The 24558-nt window shown below is 37.3% G+C and overlaps 1 protein-coding gene across 1 annotated transcript in view; it reads left to right on the top strand.

Moving 5' to 3' along the window:
- Positions 1-24558, top strand: part of CAMK4 (calcium/calmodulin dependent protein kinase IV) — a gene marked incomplete at its 3' end in the record, with an annotated part of 222803 nt that overhangs the window by 151264 nt on the left and 46981 nt on the right. Inside the window, exon 5 of the mRNA XM_079703277.1 lies at positions 12072-12144. Coding sequence (XP_079559403.1) covers positions 12072-12144 — 73 coding nt within the window. The remainder of the gene's footprint in view (positions 1-12071; positions 12145-24558) is intronic.

The raw sequence follows: 24558 nt of genomic DNA, 5'->3' as shown, positions 1-24558 counted from the left end.
TTAAATCTCTCCATATCTTGGGGCTTCCCTGGTGGCGCAGTGGTTGAGAATCTGCCTGCCAATGCAGGGGACACGGGTTCGAGCCCTGGTCTGGGAACATCCCACATGCCACGGAGCAACTAGGCCCGTGAGCCACAATTACTGAGCCTGCGCGTCTGGAGCCTGTGCTCCGCAACAAGAGAGGCCGCGATAGTGAGAGGCCCGCGCACCGCGATGAAGAGTGACCCCTGCTTGCCACAACTAGAGAAAGCCCTCGCACAGAAACGAAGACCCAACACAGCCAAAAACAAATAAATAAATTAATTAATTAATTAAAAAAAAAAAAAAACCTCTCCATATCTTTAGTACAGTTTTTGACAGCATCTTTTTCCCTTGGTTTTTATCTTACTTTTTGGTTTTCTTTATCTTGATCCCTTTCTTGAGTTCCTCTTCCTCTTTTCATCCCTTAAATGTCTGCCTTTCCTAAAGTTCTTCATACATTCTCCATAGGTAAATTGGATGCTCTCCTGTGGCTTCAGTCACATTGGTGACTGTTGTCTCAGCAGAGATGGAAACAGTATTTTCAACAATCTGCTAGACATTTTCACCTACAAGTCCCATAGGCACCTCTAAATCAGTATGTCCTGAAATGAACTCAGCATCTTTCCCTCAACTCTCAATCTTGCTTTTCCTCCCTACTTCTGTGAACTGACCTAACAGCTAAGCTAATCACTGATTTCTCCTTCTTCCTCTCACTTCTCCCTGCCCCCCTCCCCACAATTCTTTCTATGAGCAGCTCTCAAATCCATTCCCTCTCCCCTTTCCCATTGCTTCTGTCCTTTTGAGCCTTCACATTCTCTTTCCCATTGCAATAGACTCCTAACTGGCATTAGTTTCACTCTCTTCCATCCATCTATGTTTAAAGCACTCATCTGATCACAGATCAGCCCAGAAGGCTACTCACTACTTTTAGTTCAAGTAAATTCTTTTAAACATGGCAAACAAAACCCCTTATAGTCTGGCCTCATTCTACCATTTCAGATTCACTACCCACTTTATTCTCTTCTCACCACCGTGTTAACCAGAGGACGTTGTCTTCACCCTCAAGTAGCTCACGGTCTAGAAGAGGGAAAGTAAACTGTGATATGGACCCAAATATTACTTTTAATACTACCATCACCTCCAAAAAAGTGTACTAGGATTATAGAGACAACCACACTATCACAAGATTAAAAAATAAAGGATGACAAGGGACTAAAAAAATAAAGATAAGAATCAGTAGTACACAAAAAACCTATCACAAGATACTTTGCATTTGCTAGAGACTGGTCACAAATTTGGCTGTAAGGATTCATGTGGGGAAGATAAATGCTATAATTGGGGCATAAACACAGTACATTGGTTACAAATTAAGGGGGTCTTCTAAGCCAGAAATGACTTCAGGGAGCTAATAGAGCCTTTTGAGCTGAATCTTAAATGGGAAATAGAAAATTAGCAGGTGAAGGGTAGAGGGAAGGGCAAAGTGATGGCCAAGGCAGAGCACACTGACTGGGGGGGTTAGATATGAGTATCTTCATGTCCATCTTAGAAGCTGTTCTAGACAGAAAGCAAGTAATTTTTAGATATTTGTCAGATGAATGATTGAATAAACTCTATGCTCTTGGGCAATTTATATATCTTTGGGTCAGGCTTTTCATTTACAGTATGAGAGAATTGGACTGGGAATCCCTTAGGCCCATTGCCAGGTCTACAATTTGATTTGGCCTCCTCTTTCTCCTATACTGTCAGCTCTTTGTCCAGCAGCCACAATGATCCACAATTCCCTCACTCTCTCCCTAGCTTCTCAAATTTAACCGGTGCTAGTAGTACCCTTTGAAACTGTTTTTTTTTTTAAGCATATGAATTTAATACTCTTTGGGAGAGTTCTTAGAAAAAGCATCAATACAGACAAAGGTGACATGAATGTAATAAGAAAAAGCAGTGAATGAAGCTTATGTAGGAGTGGTGGATTTACACAGGGTATGGCGGAATTCATTTAAATACAGTTTTGTATGTAGCAGCATAATGATGTACTGGCAGCCCTTAAAACTTGGTTCCTGAAACTCATATTATTTGGGGCTTTTACCCTGTGTCATTCGATCCTTCAGTACACATTTTCACCAGACCAATGTCTTTCTCATATAAACTTACAGTCATCTAATAACATCTCCATTTAAGAAAAAGCTGCCATTGGCGGGGAGAGCAGTAGGGCTCTTAATCTTTGTGCCAGGAAGTCTGAGGGCCTCAGGATATGATTGGATTAGAGCTCTTCAGCTGCATTGTCTGTGCTAACTGCTGGGCTGGAGATGAGCTCAATTCAATTTGCAGCAATTAAGGTGACAGAAGCAAATGTACAAAAGTCATATTTTAAAGCAGATCCTTGGAGAGAAATAGGCATTGCCTGTGTTTTCTCATCCTACAAGTTTAAAATGATGAGAAGAAAAACAGTCTCAACTGTGGGCAAGAGCATGTGGGCCAATGTAGCAAACAGTGGAAGTAAAAGGCATGGTCTTGGAGTGATAACGCCTACTGAGGCCAAAGAATCACAGCCTGGGAGTCGAAGGAAACACACCCCATTGTGATTCCTTCCCAGTAGGAACTGGGACACCAGGGCAGCCTTTTGGGTCAGTGTTGTGATTAAAATCCTAGGAGAGATTTTACTTTTAGCACAGCTTACAATGGAGCAACAGGAAATTGTGCAGCATAGCTAAAAACTACATGGCCCTGGACCTTTGAAAATGATATTAAAACGCTGGTAGCATCTTAACTGCCTTCTTATTATGTAAGAAACATGAAAAGGAAATTACTAAATCTGAAAAGAAATATAGCGATAAGTATGTTTAAATACAAAAGACAGAAATGTCAACCAAAATTATTCTCCTGTTTTTACAGCTCTAAAACTCCTATTGAACGTATTGTTGCTTCTAAAAATTGAAGTCACTAGTATATTTTGCATAAAGCTATAAACTCTTAACTGTGTATATGTGGTTCAACTTAATTGGCTTTTTTTAAAATTTCAACTAAATTTTTTGTAGGAATTATTTGTTGCCTCATGAAACAAATACTCTATTTTGCTGAATTGAATCACTTTGACTTTGTTCAAAATAAGTTTCTAAAAAGATCCATATTATTACAATAATATCTAGAAACTATGTAACTGTGAGTTTATTCCTAAGGATAACAATCACATTTCTACCTGTTGCATGTTGCTTTGGGAAGCATGTATACATACAGCGGTTCTCCCTCTGGATCCATGGCCAGTGTGCTTGCAACGAGTGAGCATCACTTCCCTAGTCCAGTACTTTTGTTCTGCATGATAAGGGACATAGGCAAAGGAGTTGTCCAGATGTCCACAGTCTGAAATTTTTCTGGCATCCATTCACCTAGCAATTAGTATTGATTCCACAAATATTTATTGACCGCCTACTATGAGCGAGGCTTGGAGCGAGGCTCCATGGGTGACCAAAGCAACAGTCTAGTGAGAAGGCTAAGGATTTTTCCCACAGTACCCAGCAGAAGACATCGACCAAACACATCTGCTGTAGTCTTGCTACCTAAATGAAGAGAAGAAGATGCACGATTTCACTTTCCTTTGCTTGGTCACTAATATCTTCACCTACAATCTTAGCTCTAAGTTACAAACCTGCATTTGCAACTTGAGAAGTTCCCTGCTATTGCTCTTCCCAGTCAGTCATGGATGGCCTGGCTCAACTTATAAAATATTTTGAATTGAATGTCTGAGTTTCAGAGACCTATCCCTGTGACACTCTGATGAACAAATCATCTGGGAACAAAATTCCTTTCAGCAGAAGGAGCCTGGAAGAGAAACAGTTGAGTTCTGATGGTAGGACCAAACTGTGGTGTGCAGAGTTCACATGAGACGATGTGGGGAAGGCACCTGCATTTGTGCTTCTGCCCCACACGTCTGCTCTAGAGATGTTTCTGACAAAAAAATTAATAAATTTCTTGGCTGTACAAACCTTAGTATAACATATATTACATCTATGATGATGTATTTATTAGTAATTTCTCTACTATCTGTGGTCTCATCTGGGACAGAACCCAAATCTTATTCTTTATTAAATCCAGCAAGTACCTGGCTCACATTAGACAGTTAAAAATATTGATTAAATATCATTACTCCATCCTCACAATCTAATTCTCACTGTAGTCTTGGTCCTTTCTCTTAGAACAGTTTCCCTTCTCTCCAATCCCAGACTCCTCCCCTACACGTATCCTACCCCCCAGCTCCCACTCTCCCTATAGCTAGAAAACTTCTGTATGTCCTTCAGGTCTGAACTACCTCTGGAATCCTTTTCTCACCCTGCATAGCCTCCAGAATAAATTGCCTGCCCTTTCTAGGAGCTCCCAGGCCATTCTCTAATATCTCTATCACAGCGTTTAGCACACTGTGTTGATTGTTGTCTGTCTACTCATACCAAGAGAAACCCCATGAGTGCAGAGGCCATCTCTGGTTTACTACTGAGTGCCCAGCACATAGTGGCCATTCCATAATATTTACTGAATAAATAAATGAATGGATATATTTGTTAGAATGCATCCTCTCCATTAATTAGATGAAGTATATTACTAATTTAACATATATATTATAGAAAATTAATGAAATTTTCACCATTCTTCTTACACCTACTGTCCTTACCTCTATGCTACCTGAAAACAGCTCCCAAGAAAATTCACTCCTCCATCCAGCCAGTCACTAGACTTTCACACAAGGACATGTTCTGAACACAGTCATTTAACCCTAAATTATATCAAAATGAAAATGTATAAATATCATATCTAGGTCAAAGCTTGAGGCTTCATAATAAAGCAAATGATAGGAAATTCTAGTGGCTGAAGCAGTTCCTTTCTAAGGGGTAGGGATGCTCATAAGAACTCATGTGTATTTAGCAGACAAGGAGGGATTCCCATCAGGAAGGCCACACATGGTTGTGCAAGTTGGTTCTGTAACAACCCCGAAGAGTACTTCTTGCATAAACTAAGCCATGAGTAGCACTCCCTGGAGGGGTATCACAAAGCTGTTGTGGTAAAGCTCTAGTCTTGAAGAGTGACTATGGGAAAATCCACACTGTTTATGGCAGACGGGAGGTAATTGATTCTCTCCCCATCTGGGGAGAATGGGAGATGGAAAAAAAAGTTAATTATCAGCCATTCTTTTCCATCATCTTTGTAACAACTCCCTTCCTTTAACAACTGGAGAAAACCAAGCAGGTGCAGCACACAGAGGATGCACTAATTACATTTGTGTTGGCTGATGGATGTACCACAGAATCCACATTTAGAGAGCAACGCAGAGGATAATGTAATGGTAGCCGAAGTTCTCAACTTACACTGACACAATAGTCCTTCTTTTCCCCTTCTCTCATACTCTATTTAACAATGTTCAGAAAGTATAGTTCAAGAAACCATTTCAATTAAAATTTTAGTAAGTAGATTATGTAACTTAATCATGAGTTGGAAAAATTCGTATTCTAAGGAAATATCATATGAAAACTTATTTTAAGAACCAATTAATAATAACCCCCTGAATATTTTAATCTATTTTCACATTTTATTTGACCCTGGTGCATAACAGGTATCCAATAAATAAAAAGGTGAGGAGGGATATTCCATCTTTCATCCTTTAAAAATATGATGAGTTTGTGTTTCTTGGCAATGTTCAAAATAATTGAATGGAGAAAGTCGTTGGAATTTTTGCATCAATATAGTTTTTCTGGATCTTAATAATTATGATCATTAAGATATCTTCTTGTAATACATCTTTTTTATTTTGTCCTATCTGTTCTGTTCATGCCCTATTTTGTAAACATTTTCTTTTATTTTTTTTTAATTTTATTTTATTTATTTATTTTTTTTTTTTGGCGGTATGGGGCCTCTCACTGTTGTGGCCTCTCCCGTCGCGGAGCACAGGCTCCGGACGCACAGGCCCAGTGGCCATGGCTCACGGGCCCAGCCACTCCGCGGCACGTGGGACCCTCCCAGACCGGGGCACAAACCCGTGTCCCCTGCATCGGCAGGCGGACTCTCAACCACTGCGCCACCAGGGAAGCCCCTGTAAACATTTTCAAAATTCAGCTTCTAACACCAGCTACTTTGAGAACTTAAAACTTCTTGCTGCAACATTATAGAAAGAAGGTACTTTCTGAAAAATAACTATACTATTTGAGGTACTAACCATCTAAGAAAAATTTCAATCCAAAATTACAAAAAGTCAACAATTTTTTAGAATTGTTTTTTGTTGTTTTGTCTCATGTTTTGAATTGACCTTTTCAAATGTCTTTACCACAACTTTTTGTCAGCTGAAAACATCTCGTGCAAGTTGGTGATCTACAGTCTATCAAAAATATGTTTTCTCTTGAAATTCTGGGAAGACAGAAACCACAACAAAGTAGTCTTTCAGTCTTCCCAAATATCCCCATAAGAATAGACAGAGAAACTAGGACTAAAAAACCAAAACCTCGCTGACAGTATCTATAGCAAAACCAGATGACAAGGTATCTCCATGAAGCTAAAATATGAGTGATTGAGGACAAACTAATGACAATTTGCAAGAGCCACATGGTATTAGCATTTATGTAAGAAGAAGCAAAGGAAGCAACAGAGCGTGTGATGGAACTAAGAATAGGAGAACACTCAAATCTCTAAAATCTCCAAATCTTTGGGAGCAGGATGGGCCAGTATAAGAAGAAAGCTGAGGGCTTTTTGGTATGCAAATTTCTGAGAAGTGCGAGGGCTACACCCACAGTAAGGTTTGAAGAGACTAATGCAGTCAAGGCCCTGTGAACTCATGAAATTAATATCTAAAGCCTCTTTGGGGGGAAAAAAACCTGTGTTTAGGAGAAACTTCTGGAAAGAGACTTTAGTAATCAGAGTAGAGATGGTAGAGGAAAGGGAATGATGTTCCAGATAGAGAAGAGATCTCAGAAAGTATGAGGTCCAATTTTTGAATGCTTCATGAAAGTAACCAGAAAGTTGAGAGCCATGAAACTAGAACAGATATCGTGACCTACCACTCAGTCAAAAGGTTAAGAAAACAAATTTAACTGAGATGTGGCTCAGTTAATTACTATACAAAAGGATTATAAGAGGACAGAAAATAAGGAGTAGAATAGGGTCCCCTTAGGCAATGAAAGCATGTCGGGAGGATATGCCCACAAAATAGATGAAATTATAACTTAATATTGCAAAATAAGCTAAAATTAAGAAAATCATAGTAAAAAGAACAATGTAAATCAAAAGTAGAAAAACTTAAAGTATGCTTGTTTTACAATATTAGTTTCAGGTGTACAACATAGTGATTAAATATTTTTATAGATTATACTCCACTTAAAGTTATTACAAAACAATGGCTATATTTACCTGTGCTGTTCAATATATCCTTGTTGCTTATCTGTTTTATACATAGTAGTTTGTGTCTTAATCCCTTACCCTTATCGTCCCCCTCCCTTCTCACCTCTCCCCACTGGTAACCACTTGTTTGTTCCCTTTGTGAATCTGTTTCTGTTTTGTTATATACATTAGTTTGTTTTATTTTTTAGATTTCACATATAAGTGATAGCATAGAGTATTTGTCTTTCTCTGTCTGACTTATTTCACAAAGCATAATTCTCTCTAGGTTCATTCACATTGTTGCAAATGGCAGAATTTCATTCTTTTTTTTTAATTATTACAAATATTTATTAAAAAGTGCAATTCAGGGCTTCCCTGGTGGCGCAGTGGTTGAGAGTCTGCCTGCCGATGCAGGGGACACGGGTTCGTGCCCCGGTCCGGGAGGATCCCACATGCCACGGAGCAGCTGGGCCTGTGAGCCATGGCCGCTGAGCCTGCGCGTCTGGAGCCTGTGCTCTGCAACGGGAGAGGCCACAACAGTGAGAGGCCCGCGTACCGCAAAAAAAAAAAAGTGCAATTCAAAGTTTAGACAAGTACATCATTGCAAACCACACACACACAAAGGGAAAACAAAAGCCCAACACAAACAAAAAAATAAGATACAAGCAAAACAAGAAAAAAAAGTTAGCGTGCTAAGGAATGGACCCCAAGAGATGAGGAGACAGAAGTCAAAGCTAGAACTCTACCCAGATGTTGCTGTGCTTCCCAAGTGCAAAAGAAGATGGAGAGGAGAGACCTGCAGCCTCTACCACTAAGTGCTGGCTCTGGGTTCAGCTGCTACTTCAATATTAGGTTTTCATCAGGGAGGTTATAAAAGTATCCTATATACATGTGTACACTGGAGGCATTTTATAAATCATCAGAAGCTTGAAGTGTATAGTGTCTCAGCAGTTTTAGCTACTAAAGCCCAATTAAAGCGTCTGTCGTTTAAATTTGGATTGGTTTAGTTATTTGAATGGATGATAAAATCAAATTGTGAATGAAAATGGCTGAGTAATATTCCATTATTATATATACCACATCTTTATCCATTCATTGTTGATGGGCACTTAGGTTGCTTCCATATCTTGGCCATTGTAAATAATTTCGCTGTGAACATTGGGGTGCATGTAACTTTTTTTTTTTTTTTTTGCGGTACGTGGGCCTCTCACCGTTGTTGCCTCTCCCGTTGCGGAGCACAGGCTCCGGAAGCGCAGGCTCAGCGGCCATGGCTCACGGGCCCAGCCGCTCCGCGGCATGTGGGATCTTCCCAGACTGGGGCACGAACCCGTGTCCCCTGCATCAGCAGGCAGCCTCTCAACGACTGCACCACCAGGGAAGCCCGCATGTAACTTTTTGAATTAGTGTTTTCGTTTTCTTTGGATATATACCCAGGAGTGAAATTGCTGGATCATATGGTATTTCTATTTTCAGTTTTTTGAAGAACCTTTTTACTGTTTTCCAGTATGGTTGCACCAATTTACATTCCCACCAACAGTGCACAAGAGTTCCCTTTTTCCCACATCCTTGCCAACATTTGTTATTTGTGGGTTTTTTTATGATAGCCATTCTGAAAGGTGTGAAGTGGTATTTCACTATGATTCTGATTTGCATTTCTCTGATGATCAGTGATGTTAAGCATCTTTATATGAGCCTGTTGGCCATCTGTAGGTTTTCTTTGGGTAAATGTCTATTCTAGTCTTCTGCCCATTTTTTAATCAGCTTGCTTGTTTTTCTGATATTGACTTGTATGAGCTCTTTATATATGTTAGATATTAATTCCTTATTGTTCATATCATTTACAGATATTTTCTCCCATTCAGTAGGTTGTCTTTTCATTTTGTCAGTGGTTTCCTTTGCAATGCAAAAACTTTTAAATTTAATTTGGTCCCATTTTCTTACTTTGGCTTTTACTTCTTTTGCTTAGGAGACAGATCTGATAAAATATTGCTATGATTTATGTCAAAGAGTATTCTGCTTACAATCTCTTCTAGGAGTTTTATGGTTTCAGGTCTTACATTTACGTCTTTAATCCATTTTGAGTTTATTTTTGTATATGGCATGAAGAAATGTTCTAATTTCATTCTTTTACAAGTAGCTGTACAGTTTTCCCAGTACCACTTATTGAAGGGACTGTCTTTTCTCCGTTGTATATTCTTGCCTCTTTTGTCATATATTAATTGACTATAAGTGTGTAGGTTTATCTCTGGGCTCTCTATTCTGTTCCATTGATCTATGTATCTGTTTTTGTACCAGTTCCATGCTGTTTTGATTACTGTAGCTTTGTAGTATAGTCTGAAGACAGGGAGAGTGATACCTCCAGCTTTGTTCTTTTTTCTCAAGATTGCTTTAGAAATTTGGGGGTTTTTATTGTTCCATATAAATTTTAGGATTATTTATTCTAGTTCTGTGGAAAATGTCATGGGTAGTTTGATAGGGATTGCATTAAATCTGTAGATTGCTTTGGGTAGTATGGAAGTTTTAACAATATTAATTCTTCCAATCCAAGAACATGGGATGTCTTTTCATTTCTTTGTATCACCTTCAATTTCCTTCATCAGTGCTTCATAGTTTTCAAAGTATAGGTCTTTCACTTCCTTGGTTAAGTTTATTCCTAGGCATTTTATTCTTTTTGACACAATTTTAAACAGGATTGTTTTCTTCCTTTCTCTTTCTGGTAGTTCATTATTAGTGTATTGAAAAGCAATAGATTTCTGTATATTAATCTTGCATCTTGCAACTTGCCTGAATTCATTTATTCTTATAGTTTTTTTGTAGAGACTTTAGGATTTTCTATATTATAGTATCATGTCATCTGCAGACAGTTACAGTTTTACCTCTTCCCTCCCAATTTGGATTATTTTACTTCTTTTTCTTGTTGAATTTCTGTGGCTAAGACTTACAATACTGTGTTAAATAGAAGTGGAGAGCATGGACATCCTTGTCTTGTTCCTGATTTTAGAGGAAAGGCTTTTAGCTTTTCACTGTTGAGTATGTTGTTAGCGATGGGTTTGTCTTAAATGGCCTTTATTATTTTGAGATATGTTCCTTCTATACCCAGTTTGATGAGAGTTTCTATCATGAATGGATGTTGAATTTTGTCAAATGCTTTTTCTGCATCTATTGGGATGATCATGTGATTTTTATCCTTCCTTTTGTTAATGTGGTGCATCACATTGATTGATATGCAAATATTGAACCATCCTTGCATCCTTGGAATAAATCCCGCTTGATCATAGTGTATGATCCTTTTTTATATATTGTTGAATTTGGTTTGCTAATATTTCATTGAGGATTTTTGCATCTATATTCATCAGAGATATTGGCCCATAATTTTCTTTTTTTTGTATTGTCTTTGGCGTTTTGGTATCAGGGTAATGGTGGCCTCAGAGAATAAATTTTGGAGTTTTCCCTCCTCTTAAATTTTTTGGAATAGTCTTAGAAGGATAGCTATTAATTCTCTTTTATATGTTTGCTAGAATTCCCCTGTGAAGCTGTCTGCTCCTGGACTTATGTTTGCTGGGAGTTTTTTTTTTAATTACAAATTCAATTTCAATACTACTGATCAGTCTGTTCAGATTGTCTGTTTCTTCCTGATTTAGTCTTGACAGGTTGAATGTTTCTAGAAAATTTTCTATCTCTTCTAGGTTGTCAAATTTGTTGTCATTTAACTGTTCACGGTATTCTCTTATGATTTTTTTTTTTGTATCTCTGTGGTATTTGTTGTTATTTCTCTTCTTTCATTTCTTGTTTTGTTTACTTGGGTCCATAAAGTAGAAAACCTCTTATATGTGTGTAATTGCATACCCCAACGAAGAAAACCAAAGCAATGGAAGAAAATAAATATGAAACATTCTAACTCAGGAAAATTCTTGAAATTAAAAAAGGAAAGACTTTAATTTCAAAGAATAATTTCTTGCCCAAATCTATACAAAAAGAGCAAGTCATTTATTTGGAAAAGAAAAGCAGATGAGAGAGAGTGAGTGAGGGAATGGGAGAGAGGAGCTACAGGTAAAAAGAGAATAAGAGACATATCAACCAATCAATTGCATGGACCTTATTTGGATATTGATTCAAAAAAACAAACAAATTTTAACATGTTCAATACAATTAGAAAGTTGAAACTGCATATTTGATAATATTAAGGAACTGTAATTTATAGACATAATGGCATTGTAGTTATGATTTTTAAAAGGTCCTTTATTTTAGAGATACCTCCTTAAATATCTATAAATGAAATTATATGATGTGTGATATTTGCTTTAAAATAATAAAGGAGGAGGGGAAGTAATTAATTAGATAGATAAAACAACATTGGCCATGAATTTATAATTGCTGAAGCAGTATGACAGTTAAATGGGATGGTTCATGGTATATTCTCTACTTGGTATATGTTTAAAATGATTTGCAATACAAAGTTTAAAAAGAACTTTTTGTCCTCAATAGGATGGAAACTTCAAGCCTAGGCAAAATAAATGTTTTCCATTTTCCTAAATAAACCTAAAGACTTGTAGAGTGCCAACTTATGGAAATCTTTCCCCTCGTGTCATGGTAGCCTGCTGCAATTGTTTAGATAAATCTTCTTTAACGTTAATTTAACTTCTTTTAACATCTACTCAACCAGATGCATGTGTCTGAGAAGGATTTCATGGTTTTTTTTTTAGGATTGTGGAAAAGGGATATTATAGTGAACGAGATGCTGCAGATGCTGTCAAACAAATCCTGGAGGCAGTTGCTGTAAGTATGAAGTGACAGCAATAGTGTAACTCTGGGTAATGTCTTCCTTTTACAGAATCATCATTTAGGAAGTGTATATCTGTGACAAGCCATAAAATTTACAGAAAAACAGTATGAAATATTTACTAGAAAATGTTGAACAAATATTGATAACTCAAATATTGAACAAATATTGATAACTCAAATATTGATAACTCAAATGTTGAACAAATATTGATAACTCAAACTCTGAAAGATGCAGTCCTCATATGTAATACCGTAAGTTTGTAAAAATCACTTCCGTTCTATTATTATGAATCAGATCAGACTTTGGTGCCTATAGTTGTTCTTTTCTCTCTCTTTCCATTTATTTAGTTTATCTCTTTATTGTTTTTGTTGTTTGGTAAGGAAGTGGAAAAATGTTCAAGGAGATAAATATAGACCTTAGAGCATAGAGATTATTAATTTTTCTTTCAAGAGAAGAAATGAGTAAATTAGGAGAAAAATTCTGACAATTTTATTTTTTTTTAAGGGAGAAGTATGTTAACATTTTAAACTGGAATAAAGTTTTGTAAGTTAATGATGGAAACATGGACACACATTTACCAAAAAATATATATATATAATTTTGAGAAGTTGGTTTGTATTGAATTAATAAGGAAATATTTGCCTAAATAAAACGGACTCGACTGGTGCAAATCTTCCTATAGATTAGTGGTGTCTAGTATGTCCTGGGACACTTTGGTGATTTATTTATTGAATATAAATCCAGAACAAATTATTCTCTGAACAAACAGGATGGGGCCCAATATTTATTAGGATCAGTTAAAGAGACAAATCTATAAAATATACCCAGAATTAATATATATTCTATTAATCAGAGTCAGTTATATAACTAAAATCATTAGTCAATATCTTGAGTAGCCACAGTGACACAAGTACATGTCCTATGAATTTTACCCACAACCAAAACAAGAAGGAGAGAAAGAGGAAGGAAGGAAGGAAGGAAGAAGGGAGGGACGGAGGACTCTTGATACCTAACAAGCTTATGTACCAATTGTGAATGGAAAAAAAAAATCCAGTCTTCACAATCTTTGCATAGGGCTGCTAGAAATAGAAGATCTGTGATCTAACAAAATCCATTATTGAGATATCAATACCAAGTTCGTATGGCTTTATAACCCAGACTTTCCAAATTATTTTTTCCTATAAAGTGTTTTGATCTTTTTGCTATGGTGGGGGATTAAAAGTTTGAATTTGGGGTGGATAAAAGCTGGAGAAGATGCCATGGAATTTTACTTTAAATACACAATGCAGTTCCTGATTATATGAATTTTGAATATCAAATTCATCTTTTCACCACACCTAAAATAACCACTCCATTCCAGATTTTTCATCAGATACAATATATTTACCATCTTGGCTTCCTAAGCTTGCCAACTTGGGGATCGTTTTTAACTTTTCCATCACCTTCTCGCCTCACATCCACCTTCCCAACTTCAGTTGAATCTCTCTTCAAGTATCCATGAACATAATCCCACTCCCTATGTCATGCTATGACTATTTCTAGCATGACTTTAAAAAACACTTCTGGTTGCTTCCAATTCCTATCTCTAAATATACATCTGTATATCTCTATCAATCCTCCTTTGCAGTCACTGTTTTCATTTTGTCCCTTTTGAGTTCAGTAATGGTAGTTTTATGCCTTTCTTAAATACTCATTTTAAATCTTCTTTTTTCACTACTGTGTTCCATAGATTATCTGTTCAAGTAAACTTGCTGGCAGTGGCCCACTATCACTTTCCTCAAATCAGGCAGGCAGCTGGTATAGCAGTTAAGAGTGCTTTGGGGGCTTCCCTGGTAGCACAGTGGTTGAGAATCTGCCTGCCAATGCAGGGGACACGGGTTCGAGCCCTGGTCTGGGAAGATCCCACATGCTGCGGAGCAGCTGGGCCCGTGAGCCACAACTACTGAGCCTGCGCGTCTGGAGCCTGTGCTCCGCAACAAGAGAGGCCGCGATAGTGAGAGGCCTGCACACCGCGATGAAGAGTGGCCCCCACTCGCCGCAACTAGAGAAAGCCCTCGCACAGAAACGAAGACCCAACACAGCCAAAAATAAATTAATTAATTAAAAAAAAAAGTACTTTGGGAGTCAAACAGAGCTGGGTTCCGTTTCTAGATGTGCGAGCTTGGGTCTATCACTTAAATACCTCTGAGCCTCAGTTTCCGCATGTAAAATAGGCATAATATTCAACCTAACAGGGTTGTGGAAAAGACTAAATGAGATAAGGTATGGAAATCATAGCAATCTACAAAAAAGAGGGAAAAGAGGATAAGCAACTTCAGACTCCGAATATTCATTTAAAGATGTATTACATCTTATAAATCTATATATACATATACACTCCACAGCTGAGTACTAAAATAAAAGACAAATGACAATGGTAGGTGCTCAAAAATATTTGCTGAATAAATAAATGAAAATTTATCAAAATAGAAATAACCACTATTCTATATTTTGTCTTTCTAGATGATGTCACATTTACTGAAACATTCTTATAATCATTTTTCTACTCAATTCATATGAAACAAAACTATGTAATTTGCTCCCATTCATAAGATTCTTTTCTACTCCCTTACTATCATTTAATTCTTTTCCTTTCATTCAAAACTTACCTTCTTCAATATGTTTTTTCTGGTTGCCTCCATCCATTTAGGTCAGCTCTTGACTCTTCTGGCTTATCACAGTGGGCGTGCTTCAATTTAGTGATACCTCGGGTGGCTGACTGGGAGAATTCTCATTCAGTGAATGAGAAATGGATGCTTTCAGCATCAGGATTTTCCACCTGTTGGAGTTACATCAATTGAGGGATAAAAGAGCCACCAATAGAGTTGGAGATTGAGGTGCTCCACATAGAACACAGGGACTAGAGTTCCTAGAACTCTATTTCAGGTCTGCAAAGATGGATTGGTTAGTCTACTGCTAATCTTAAATTTAAAACAAAAACTCTGTTATTTTACCTACTCATAAAGCTCTACAAAGCTCCAGTTTAGGAAGCAGGTTACCGCATTCAAGTCAAACATTCTTTGAAAGAAGTTTTATAAAAATCAGAGTTTCTCTGATTGCTGCCCCTAAGGGTTAACTTAGAGAAAAAAATTAAAGTAATTTCCCTCAGTGTTTCACAGGTAGAAAGCAAACAATTTAAAACTTGTGAGAAGTAGCTGACATTTATGAAATAGTTTATTGTCAACTACATGGCTATAGATACTTATAAAAATAAGACAGTTGAGAACTCAAAGTAATCAGTGATATATCTCACATTTCCTCTGAATCGCACACTTTTAAGACTGTATCTAGGCTGGTTTTTGAAAGCACAGAAGTAGAAAACTTAAAGATTAAAAATTTCTTGGGAAATATGTTGCAGGCATGACACCCCTTAAGCAACAAATCTTGTAATCCTTCTCTTCCTCCCCACTTCATCCCAATTCTTGCCCGAAATATTTCACACTATTTGACTGTAATCTTGCTCCTTCTGCATTTTAGCTTTAAATAACATTTTTGAAAGCTTTTAAAATGAATATGAAAGATGTTTCCCCCTTTGCGTTTGAATTCATTCAATTAGTCTTTAAGTGCAGATCTTTAAGCCTTCTTGAGTAGTCTGTCTTCCTGAAATGAATTCAAGGTTGTCCCAAGTTAAACGGTCTAGTCAGTCTGGACATTCAGGAAGGGTCATCGTGTCATGTGTCATAAAGCACAAGACCAAACCTTAAAACCCTCCTTTTCCATTTACTTGTAGAGATTACCAGGGAATGTTTCATCTCCTCTGGCAGCTCACTATTGCCACCACCTCTAGTTCTTTCCTTGTTATCATTGCTATCCTACTGTTCCTCTGTTTTCAAAAAAATAGCTGTCCTTCTCTTTTTTCCACCCCTAATGCTACCTCCCCTCTTTTGCTAACCACAGTTCTCTTGGGCATGTATTAATTTCAAAGCCATAAACTTGGTGCCTGGAGAAACTTGTAATATAGGAGTATACACTGAACTTAATAAAATAAAAGGAAATGGTTGAAAAAATATTAAATATGTTTGCTATCCCAACACAGAGATTTTTCTGTTCAAATCATTTTAAATATTATGGTGATGGGCGTGAAGAGTTGCAGACAAAAGCACCTAACCCTTTAAGGTTATGGAAAAAAATATGGTATCTGAACATCAAAGAAAAACAGGAAATGGGCACGATTATAAGGATGCAGAAATAGTCGAAGCTCCTTTTGGTAAATTTTTAAAAATCTCTAATCTCCCCTAAAAAAGAACAAATTTAGCCTATTAGAGAATCAATTGATAAAGAACTAATGACTAGATAGTGAAGAACTGGAAAGGCAAAAGGAGAACACTAAGCTAATGTACTGTAGAGGTAGCAGCTTCGAGAAGCAGCCTCCTCTTGGACTGGAGAAACCAAGTAAAGAAGTTGAGATTATTAAAATTTAGAAGTTTAAAGGAGGTGCTCTATAGACCTGTGTGAAAGTTCACTGCTTGGCTAGGCTGGTGTCTCTTTTCTGATGTCAGAGGCATTGCCCATGCAGCGGGCACTCAGACCTTTGAGAACGGTGTCCTGGCCAGCTAGTGCTGGTGTTACTGAAGAGGAACTCTGGGATTGGTTCTGTGAGCACTGGAAAAGTGCAAACTGGAATTAGCAACTGCTATCGGAATGATCTGCCACTGCGGGGTTAAAAAGTGGTTCAAAGATACATGGGAAGAAAAAGCAGAAAGACAGACTCAGAAGGGGAGCAAGTCCCTTCATCCGCTTCAAGCCTTCCACTCTGTTCCTAGTGCCCTCTAATGGCAGAGCCAAACAGGAAGCCAGCAGAGGAAAAGTGTCGCTTGTAACTCAAGTCCCCACTTCACAAAGCAGACTATAGAAGGGCAGATGTAAAGTTGAGAGACAATAGCTTAATAAATGGTACCGGAACTTCTTTGAAAACAAAAATCAATTCTCAAAATTTCTGTTTCTATTCATAGATTCTTTAAAGTCTTCATAGTCTTTACTAATGTGTGTGAAATGGTTCTAGAGGTCAATGAATTCAAAACAAGTGCAGCAGCATTAAAAAAAATTACCATCTAGGGACTTCCCTGGTGGCGCATTGGTTAAGAATCCACCTGCCAATGCAGGGGACACGGGTTTGAGCCCTGGTCCGGGAAGATCCCATATGCCGCGGAGCAACTAAGCCCGTGCGCCACAACTACTGAGCCCACGTGCCACAGCTACTGAAGTCCCCACGCCTAGAGCCCAAGCTCCGCAACAAGAGAAGCCACCTCAATGAGAAGCCTGCGCCCCGCAATGGAAAAGTAGCCCCTGCTCACCACAACTAGAGAAAGCCTGCATGCAGCAATGAAGACCCAACGCAGCCAAAAATAAATAAATTTATTTTTAAAAATTACTATCTATATTTACTACCAAGTACTGTGCTTGATAACATTTATAGGTTTAATGGGCAGTATATATGTCATTCAACTTTACATTATTTGACACGTTTAAGCCTTCGTCCACCTGACCTCTTATTCCTGTTGACAGAACCAATCTACTTTTATAAAGATGGAAAAGGCTAAAACTTCTTCTCCCACCCTCCCTTGCAGCTAGTCAAGGGCATATGACCTGATCCTCACCAATGAGTTTTGATGGGCAGTCTGCTTGTGAGTTATTAGAAAAGTTTCCCTTTAATAAAAGGAGAACCAGGGGAGGAAAGGTCTTTTCTCTTTTTCACTGTCATATTGGAGTCTGTGTATGAAGCTGGGAACTGCTTTTGCTGTCTTATAATTATGAAGAGAAACATAACAATGTTGAAGAAGGCAGAGAAAAAAGTAGACATCATTGGAATTCTCCTGCTTGATATCTTATAGATGATAATGAGTTTCTCAAAATTTCTGCCACTTTAAATTGTATATCTTGTTACTTGAAGCAAAAAGATACTGAACTTCTTATTAAATAAACCTTTGAGTATATACTAATAATGGTTCTGTGGTCAGGGCAAATTGTATAGTTTTCCGTCTATCTAAACATAACATGAAGGGCATACTCCTAGATAAAAAGATTCTGGTCCCTCACATTTCTAAAAACTGAATTTCACTGAACGTAAAACACACATCCACATACTGATAAATGAGGATTAAATATGATTTGAAGGGACACTGAGGTTTAAGGTCATTAACAATAAGCTTGCTTCTGACACTTGTTCTTTTTTTGTGTGAATATTGTTCCTGCTTGGGTCCGCTTATTGTCAATAGAAAGATTCTTCTGAGGACTTAATTAAGCAATGAGAGACTAAGAAAAAAAATGGTGGGGGGGGGGTTGTTGTTTAAGTTTGTCGGTTCCTGTGGTATTTACATTTTTTGCTGGGGAGATTTTGTCTCTTGTTACTTCCATTTGAACGTTGATCTCTGGAGGGTGGATTTTAATGCAAGGCTCAGGCATTAAAACACTATAATGATAATTTTACCAGTAAAAAGTAAAAATGGTTATACATTCTTACTAAGAATTGAGAGAATTGAGAACAAATAGTTCTGTTCATGTTCTAATTTTTTTATTTATAAACATAGAATAAAATAGATGAATGGCTTAGGCATAGCATAGATATTTTATCAAAAAAAATTGGAGCAAAAAAAAAATCTACATTCTGAAAATTATAGCTCAATATTAGGAACCTGGAGATCTAAAAATAATGCCTGGGAAGGAGGTTCCTTTCTCATTAAATGTTTCTGTACATCATTATCAACAGTGATATCAAAAGTTTATCAAATTCTAAGTGGCCTTCTCTCTTTTGATTCCAGGGAATCACAATAAATTCTAGAGTAAATATCTAGGAATTTTCCAAGTACTATATACAAAATATCATGTTAATTGTTACATTCTAAATGACTTGTTCTTTCTGTAAATGTTGAATGATGTCAGTAATTCAGTTCAACCATTAGCTGATTCTCTGGTATGTGCCAAAATCTTGGATACAGAGATTAAGAAGTTCATTAGTTTATAGAGCAGATAGACACATAAGGACATAGCTGTAAGATGACATATGTGCACCAATTGATGCATTTTGCAACTTCAAAGACATCAGGGAAGGTGAAACCTATTCAAAACATCTATAATGAAACTGAGTCAGAAAAACCTTGCCAGAGGATGTTATGTCTGTGTTGGGTTTTAAAAGAAAAATTGCTGTTTAGAAGGCAGCCAGTATGAAAAAAAGGGAATACCAGGAATACTCCTTTTCTCCCACAAATTTTTATAGAACATAATAGACCAAAGATGCAAAGGCATGAACTGCTGGTCTTTGGATATTGCTAGAAAGTAAAGTACACTTGGTGAGAACTGGAGTTTGAGCGAGAGGTATGGATCCTGTCCAGAGAAGCTTACATGAAAGAAGTTCCCATGTTTCTGTAGATGAGGAGACCCTGAAGGACTTTTGCTGCAGGACCATCATCCTTCATGGCAGCATGAAGTCCAAAAGCAGGGCAGCCAGTTAAGAGGTTATGAAAATGTCCAGTCAAGAGATGAAAAGCATCTAAAAGGACATGGTTTGTGATTCTATGAATGAAATATGCTAACAACTAAGCCCAGGATTCCCCTTGGACCTTCACTGCCAATATTTATGAATGTTACATATGTGAAGACTTAGAGATTATGAGAAATAAACTAGAGTGGGGAACATGCATAGAAGAGGACTTAGAGGATTGATAAGAAATTCTCATCAAACTTTCTCACCTTTATTAACATTACGATGCATTCTCTTCTCCTCACCTCTCTGCCCACTTGCTCTCTGAGGCTTTACTACATTCTCTTCCATACAGTCACACAGTTCCTCTAATGAACTTTTTCTTCAATTCCTATTTCCTTCACCTACATTTTTTTTCCTTTTATACTCTCTTTTGCCTCTCCTCTAGCTGAGAACAAATGATGAATAAAACAACATCAAAAAATAACAAACATTTTAAGAGACCAACCAAAGCCTCTAGCCCAGGATGACCATATTCCCTACACACAACATGCACTGTAGGTCCTGAGGAGAGCTACAGAAAGTAAACAAGAGACACAGTCCCTGCCTGGAAAGATTTAACAAGAAAAAGAGGGTAAAAAATAACATCTAAGTTATCTTTCTTAGAATGAAACACCTTGAGATTGAGATGAATGTCTTCACTATTGCAAAAGCCCATTGAAATGTCATACACGTGAGTTTACTGTGTAGATATGACCTGATTCTTACTTGATGTCCTTGCATTACAGTCTTTAGAAGTTCATTCACAGCTGTTCTGTCAGGCTTCAGTTGCTAAAGGAATGAGATTCACAGAATCCTTGACTTTGGAGCAGGAGAATTGGATAACCTCAAGTAAGGGTAGGAAAAATTTTTCTAGTTAACAGTGGCAGTATTAAAAAAAAAAAAAAAAGCACAAAAGAAACAAAACGTAGTAAGAGATCTACCCGCAGTTTCCTTATGAGGTCAGGAAAGGCACACATTGTTTCTGTTTCTATAGGTGACCTACAAAGACTTAATGTGAATAAAGAAAAAGAAAAAAGATGGGAATTCAAGCTATAAGGGAATATGGTTTTAAGTAAAGTAATAAGTTTTAATTACATTTGAAAATGCTTATTCCAAGCAGGTGTGTATCAACCATGAGAGGAAGGATATTATCATATTATCATGATACCTTTTCTATTTTAAACAAACCTTACTCTAATTGGCAATTTGGCCTATTTTCTGTTCCTGTGATACAGTATTGCACATCTATGTATTCTGTTCCTCTGACCCTGAATGCTCTGAAAAGCTAAAATTCAGAAAAAGCTGAGCAAAGAATTCTACCACCCACAATGGGCTCTCTAAGAGGACAGTCTCTTCTTTACGTCAATACAGTTTATGTGTGACAATCTCTACCTATGGGCTGCAAGGGAATGACTCTAAGCTAAAAAGGTTCCTTTGACAATGATCCCCTTTTAGTAAAGAATTATTGTGTGGGAAATATCAAAGTATTGTGGCTTGAAGGTGAGCAGTGATCCTTTCTTTGTATGTGTGCTTCTCTCCAAGGATGGTGGAGTAACTATGGTTAGATTCTAGCTAACTATTTCTATGTTGTTTTTTCATTGATTATTTATTGGAGCATGGGGATGAGACCATGAAATTTATTTCCTTGCTCTCTGGTAACAGTTGTCTGCCCAAAAACTGAAGTACACTCTGCCTTGAGGAAATGAAGTCCTATTTTGTATTATAAGGATGAATGTGAATCTTCTTCTTATGATGTCTTTGACCCATAAAAAATGAATTTTTATTTTGGGAATGGTTAATTCAGAAGTAGTGTGGAAAAAATGAATAATCCTCTGAAAGAGTCAAGTAAATATTTTTTTTTATTTCTGGGTCAGAAGAAGAGCTTTCAGGCAACATAATAACATACTCTGTTAACTTCATTCTTTGAACATGGACTTTTGATTTTAGTATTATTAAATAATTCAAGAACAAATTCTGTAAAAGTTTTACAAAGTATTTTGCCTGCCTCATAAATGAGAAATATACAATTCAATGAAGATGTCAAATTAACAAATATGTAGAGGCCTAGGTCATAGCTATAGATTGCACCAGTCATGGAAGCAGAAGGTTAACTTGGTTTTCTTGTTTTAGTCACTGTCTTTGGTCCCATCTCAAGTGTGTAGCTCCTGAATAAGGAGTGCTCACAAAAAATCCAGCTTACTCACTTTGGGTAAGATTCAGAGTTTCTCAATGGAAACAACAGGAACACTAGTTTCATTTGGGCAGGGCAGTTCTTTGTAGGTGTTTAGCATCACTGGCTATATTAACCTGTTCAGGCTGCTATAACAGAATACCACAGATTGGGTGGCTTAAAGAAAAAACATTTGTTTCCCACAGTTCCGGATGTTAAAAGTCCCAGAACAGAATGCCAGCATGGTCAGATTCTTAGTGAGGGCTCTATCCTAGGTTTTAGACTGCAGTCTTTTTGCCGTGTCCTCACAAGGGAGAGAGAGCCAGCTCTGGTCTCTTCATCTTCTTATAAGGGCACTAATCCCATCATGAGGTCTCCACCCTCAAAACTACTTACTTCAAAAGGCTTCACCTCCAAATACCATCACATTGGGGATTAGGGCTTCAATGAATAGTATATATATTATGAATTCTGGGGGGACATAAACATTCAGTCCATACCACTAACCTCAATACAGTACACTGAATGCCAGAGGAGGCCAATACATTGCGATTACAAAAAAGAAAAAATTCTTTCACACAGTTTCCAATGAATCTAAGTGCAACTGTCCCCTTAATGTGTCTATTCTCTCCCTCTCTCTCTGTCTCTGTCTCTCTGTCTCTCTCTCTCTCCCCCTCTCTCTTACTTTCAACCTCTCTCCCTTCCTCCTTCCTTCTCTCCCTTCCTATCTTTATTTTGTAAATTCCAGAGAATCATCACCATCCAAAGATCTAAAGGAATGGAAACACCATTGCAATATATGCAGTGTTGGACACACTAACAATTCTTACTAACTTTTTTGCCTACTTTAAAGAAAAATTTCAGTAACCACCAGAGGTTTCAAAATGTTTTCTTTTTTTTTTTTTGATTTCTTTGCCATCCATCTTTTCAATCAACTTTATTGAAGTATAATTTACATATGATAAACTACATTTATTTTAAGTATGCCATTAGAAGAATTTTGACAATTTATAATTACCACAATGTGTAACTACCACCATATCCAGATACAGAACATTTCCTCACCCAAAAATGTTACTGTGGCTCTTTGTGGTCAACCCCATCTCACTCCCAGCCCTAGGGAACTGCTTACTTGCTTTCTATCCCAGTAGATTACATTTTGCATTTTCTAGAATATCAAGTAAACAGAAATACACAAATGTGCTATTCTTCGGCTTCTTTGCTGAATAATAATATTTTTGAGATTCTTCCATGTTGTTGTGTTCCTTTCTCTTTATCACGGAGCAATATTCTGTCATATGGCTGTACTACAGTTTGTTTATTCACTCACTTCTTCTTCTTTTTTTTTAAATTAGTTTCTGCTTTATATATATACAGTACCAAACGTAAGGTAGATAGATAGTGGGAAGCAGCCCCATAGCACAGGGAGATCAGCTCGGGGCTTGGTGACCGCCTGGAAGGGTGGGATAGGGAGGGTGGGAGGGAGGGAGACGCAAGAGGGAAGGGATGTGGGAACAGATGTATATGTACGACTGATTCAAAATGTTTTCTTGACCTAGGACAAGAATACCCTTTCTCATTCCAGTGTTCCACTTTATCTTTCTGCCTTTTGTAAATGTAATTTAAGGCCCCTCTGCAATATCCTCTTTATTTTTGGCTCATGAAAGTAGTGTGAAATAATTCTAATGCATTTTACATGCCATATATTTAATATTAATCTTCTGTGATTTCTGACCTCAGTGTTTCCTCCCAATTATTTATTTTGCTTAAAGTTTACAGAGCCTGCTCTGCTTATTTTTTTTGAGGAAATGGTTCCCTACATTTCATCAATCCATAAAATTTTGCTGGAATGTCAGGGCTCTCCCTATTATGTTATAAACAGCTGGTGGATTAAATAGATAACTATCAATACTTATCTGTGCTCAGGACACATAAAAATAGTCAAAACTCAGATTTTATTAATAGAACGTTCCACATGTTTTAAAAGCTATGTATAAGTTGCATTATTTTAGTGGCAAATGATGACCACCAAGAAAATGAATAGTATATATACATAATTTGGAATGTAGACAAGGAAATTCACATTTAACTGTCCTTTGTTTTCTTTATGTCGCAGTATATGCTGAACCAAAGGTACACTAGTCCCCCTTATCTGAGGTTTTGCCTTCGTTAGTTTCAGTTACCCGCAGTCAACCAGGGACCAATAATATTACGTGGAAAATTCCAGGAATAAACAATTTATAGTTTTAAATTGCACGCCATTCTGAGTAGCGTGATGAAATCTTGCACCGTCTGGCTCCATCCCGCACCTGATATGAATCATCCCTTTGTCTAGCATATCCCACTAGTCATTTAGTTGCCATCTAGGTTATCAGATCGACTGTCACAGTATTGTGTGCTTGTATTCAGGTAACCCTTATTTTACTTAGTGATGCCCCTTTAAAGCACAAGAATAGTGTTACTGGCAATTCGGATATGCCAAAGAGAGCTAAAAAGTGCCTCCTTTAAGTGAAAAGTTCAAAGTTCTTGGGTTAATAGAAAAAAAATAAATCATGTGCTGAGGTTAGTAAGATCTATTAAGATCTATGGTAAGAATGAATCTTCTATGCATGAAATTGTGAAGAAGGAAAAAGAAATCTGTGCTAGTTTTGCTGTAACCCCTCAAACTGCAGAAGTTATGGCCACAGTGCATGATTAATGCTTAAGATGGAAAAGGCATTAAATTTTTACAACAAGATA

Source organism: Hyperoodon ampullatus, assembly GCF_949752795.1.
Source record: "Hyperoodon ampullatus genome assembly, chromosome: 4".
NCBI lineage: Eukaryota > Metazoa > Chordata > Mammalia > Artiodactyla > Ziphiidae > Hyperoodon > Hyperoodon ampullatus.
Note: the sequence above shows the minus strand (reverse complement) of the source record. Positions and strands in the feature narration are given on the sequence as shown.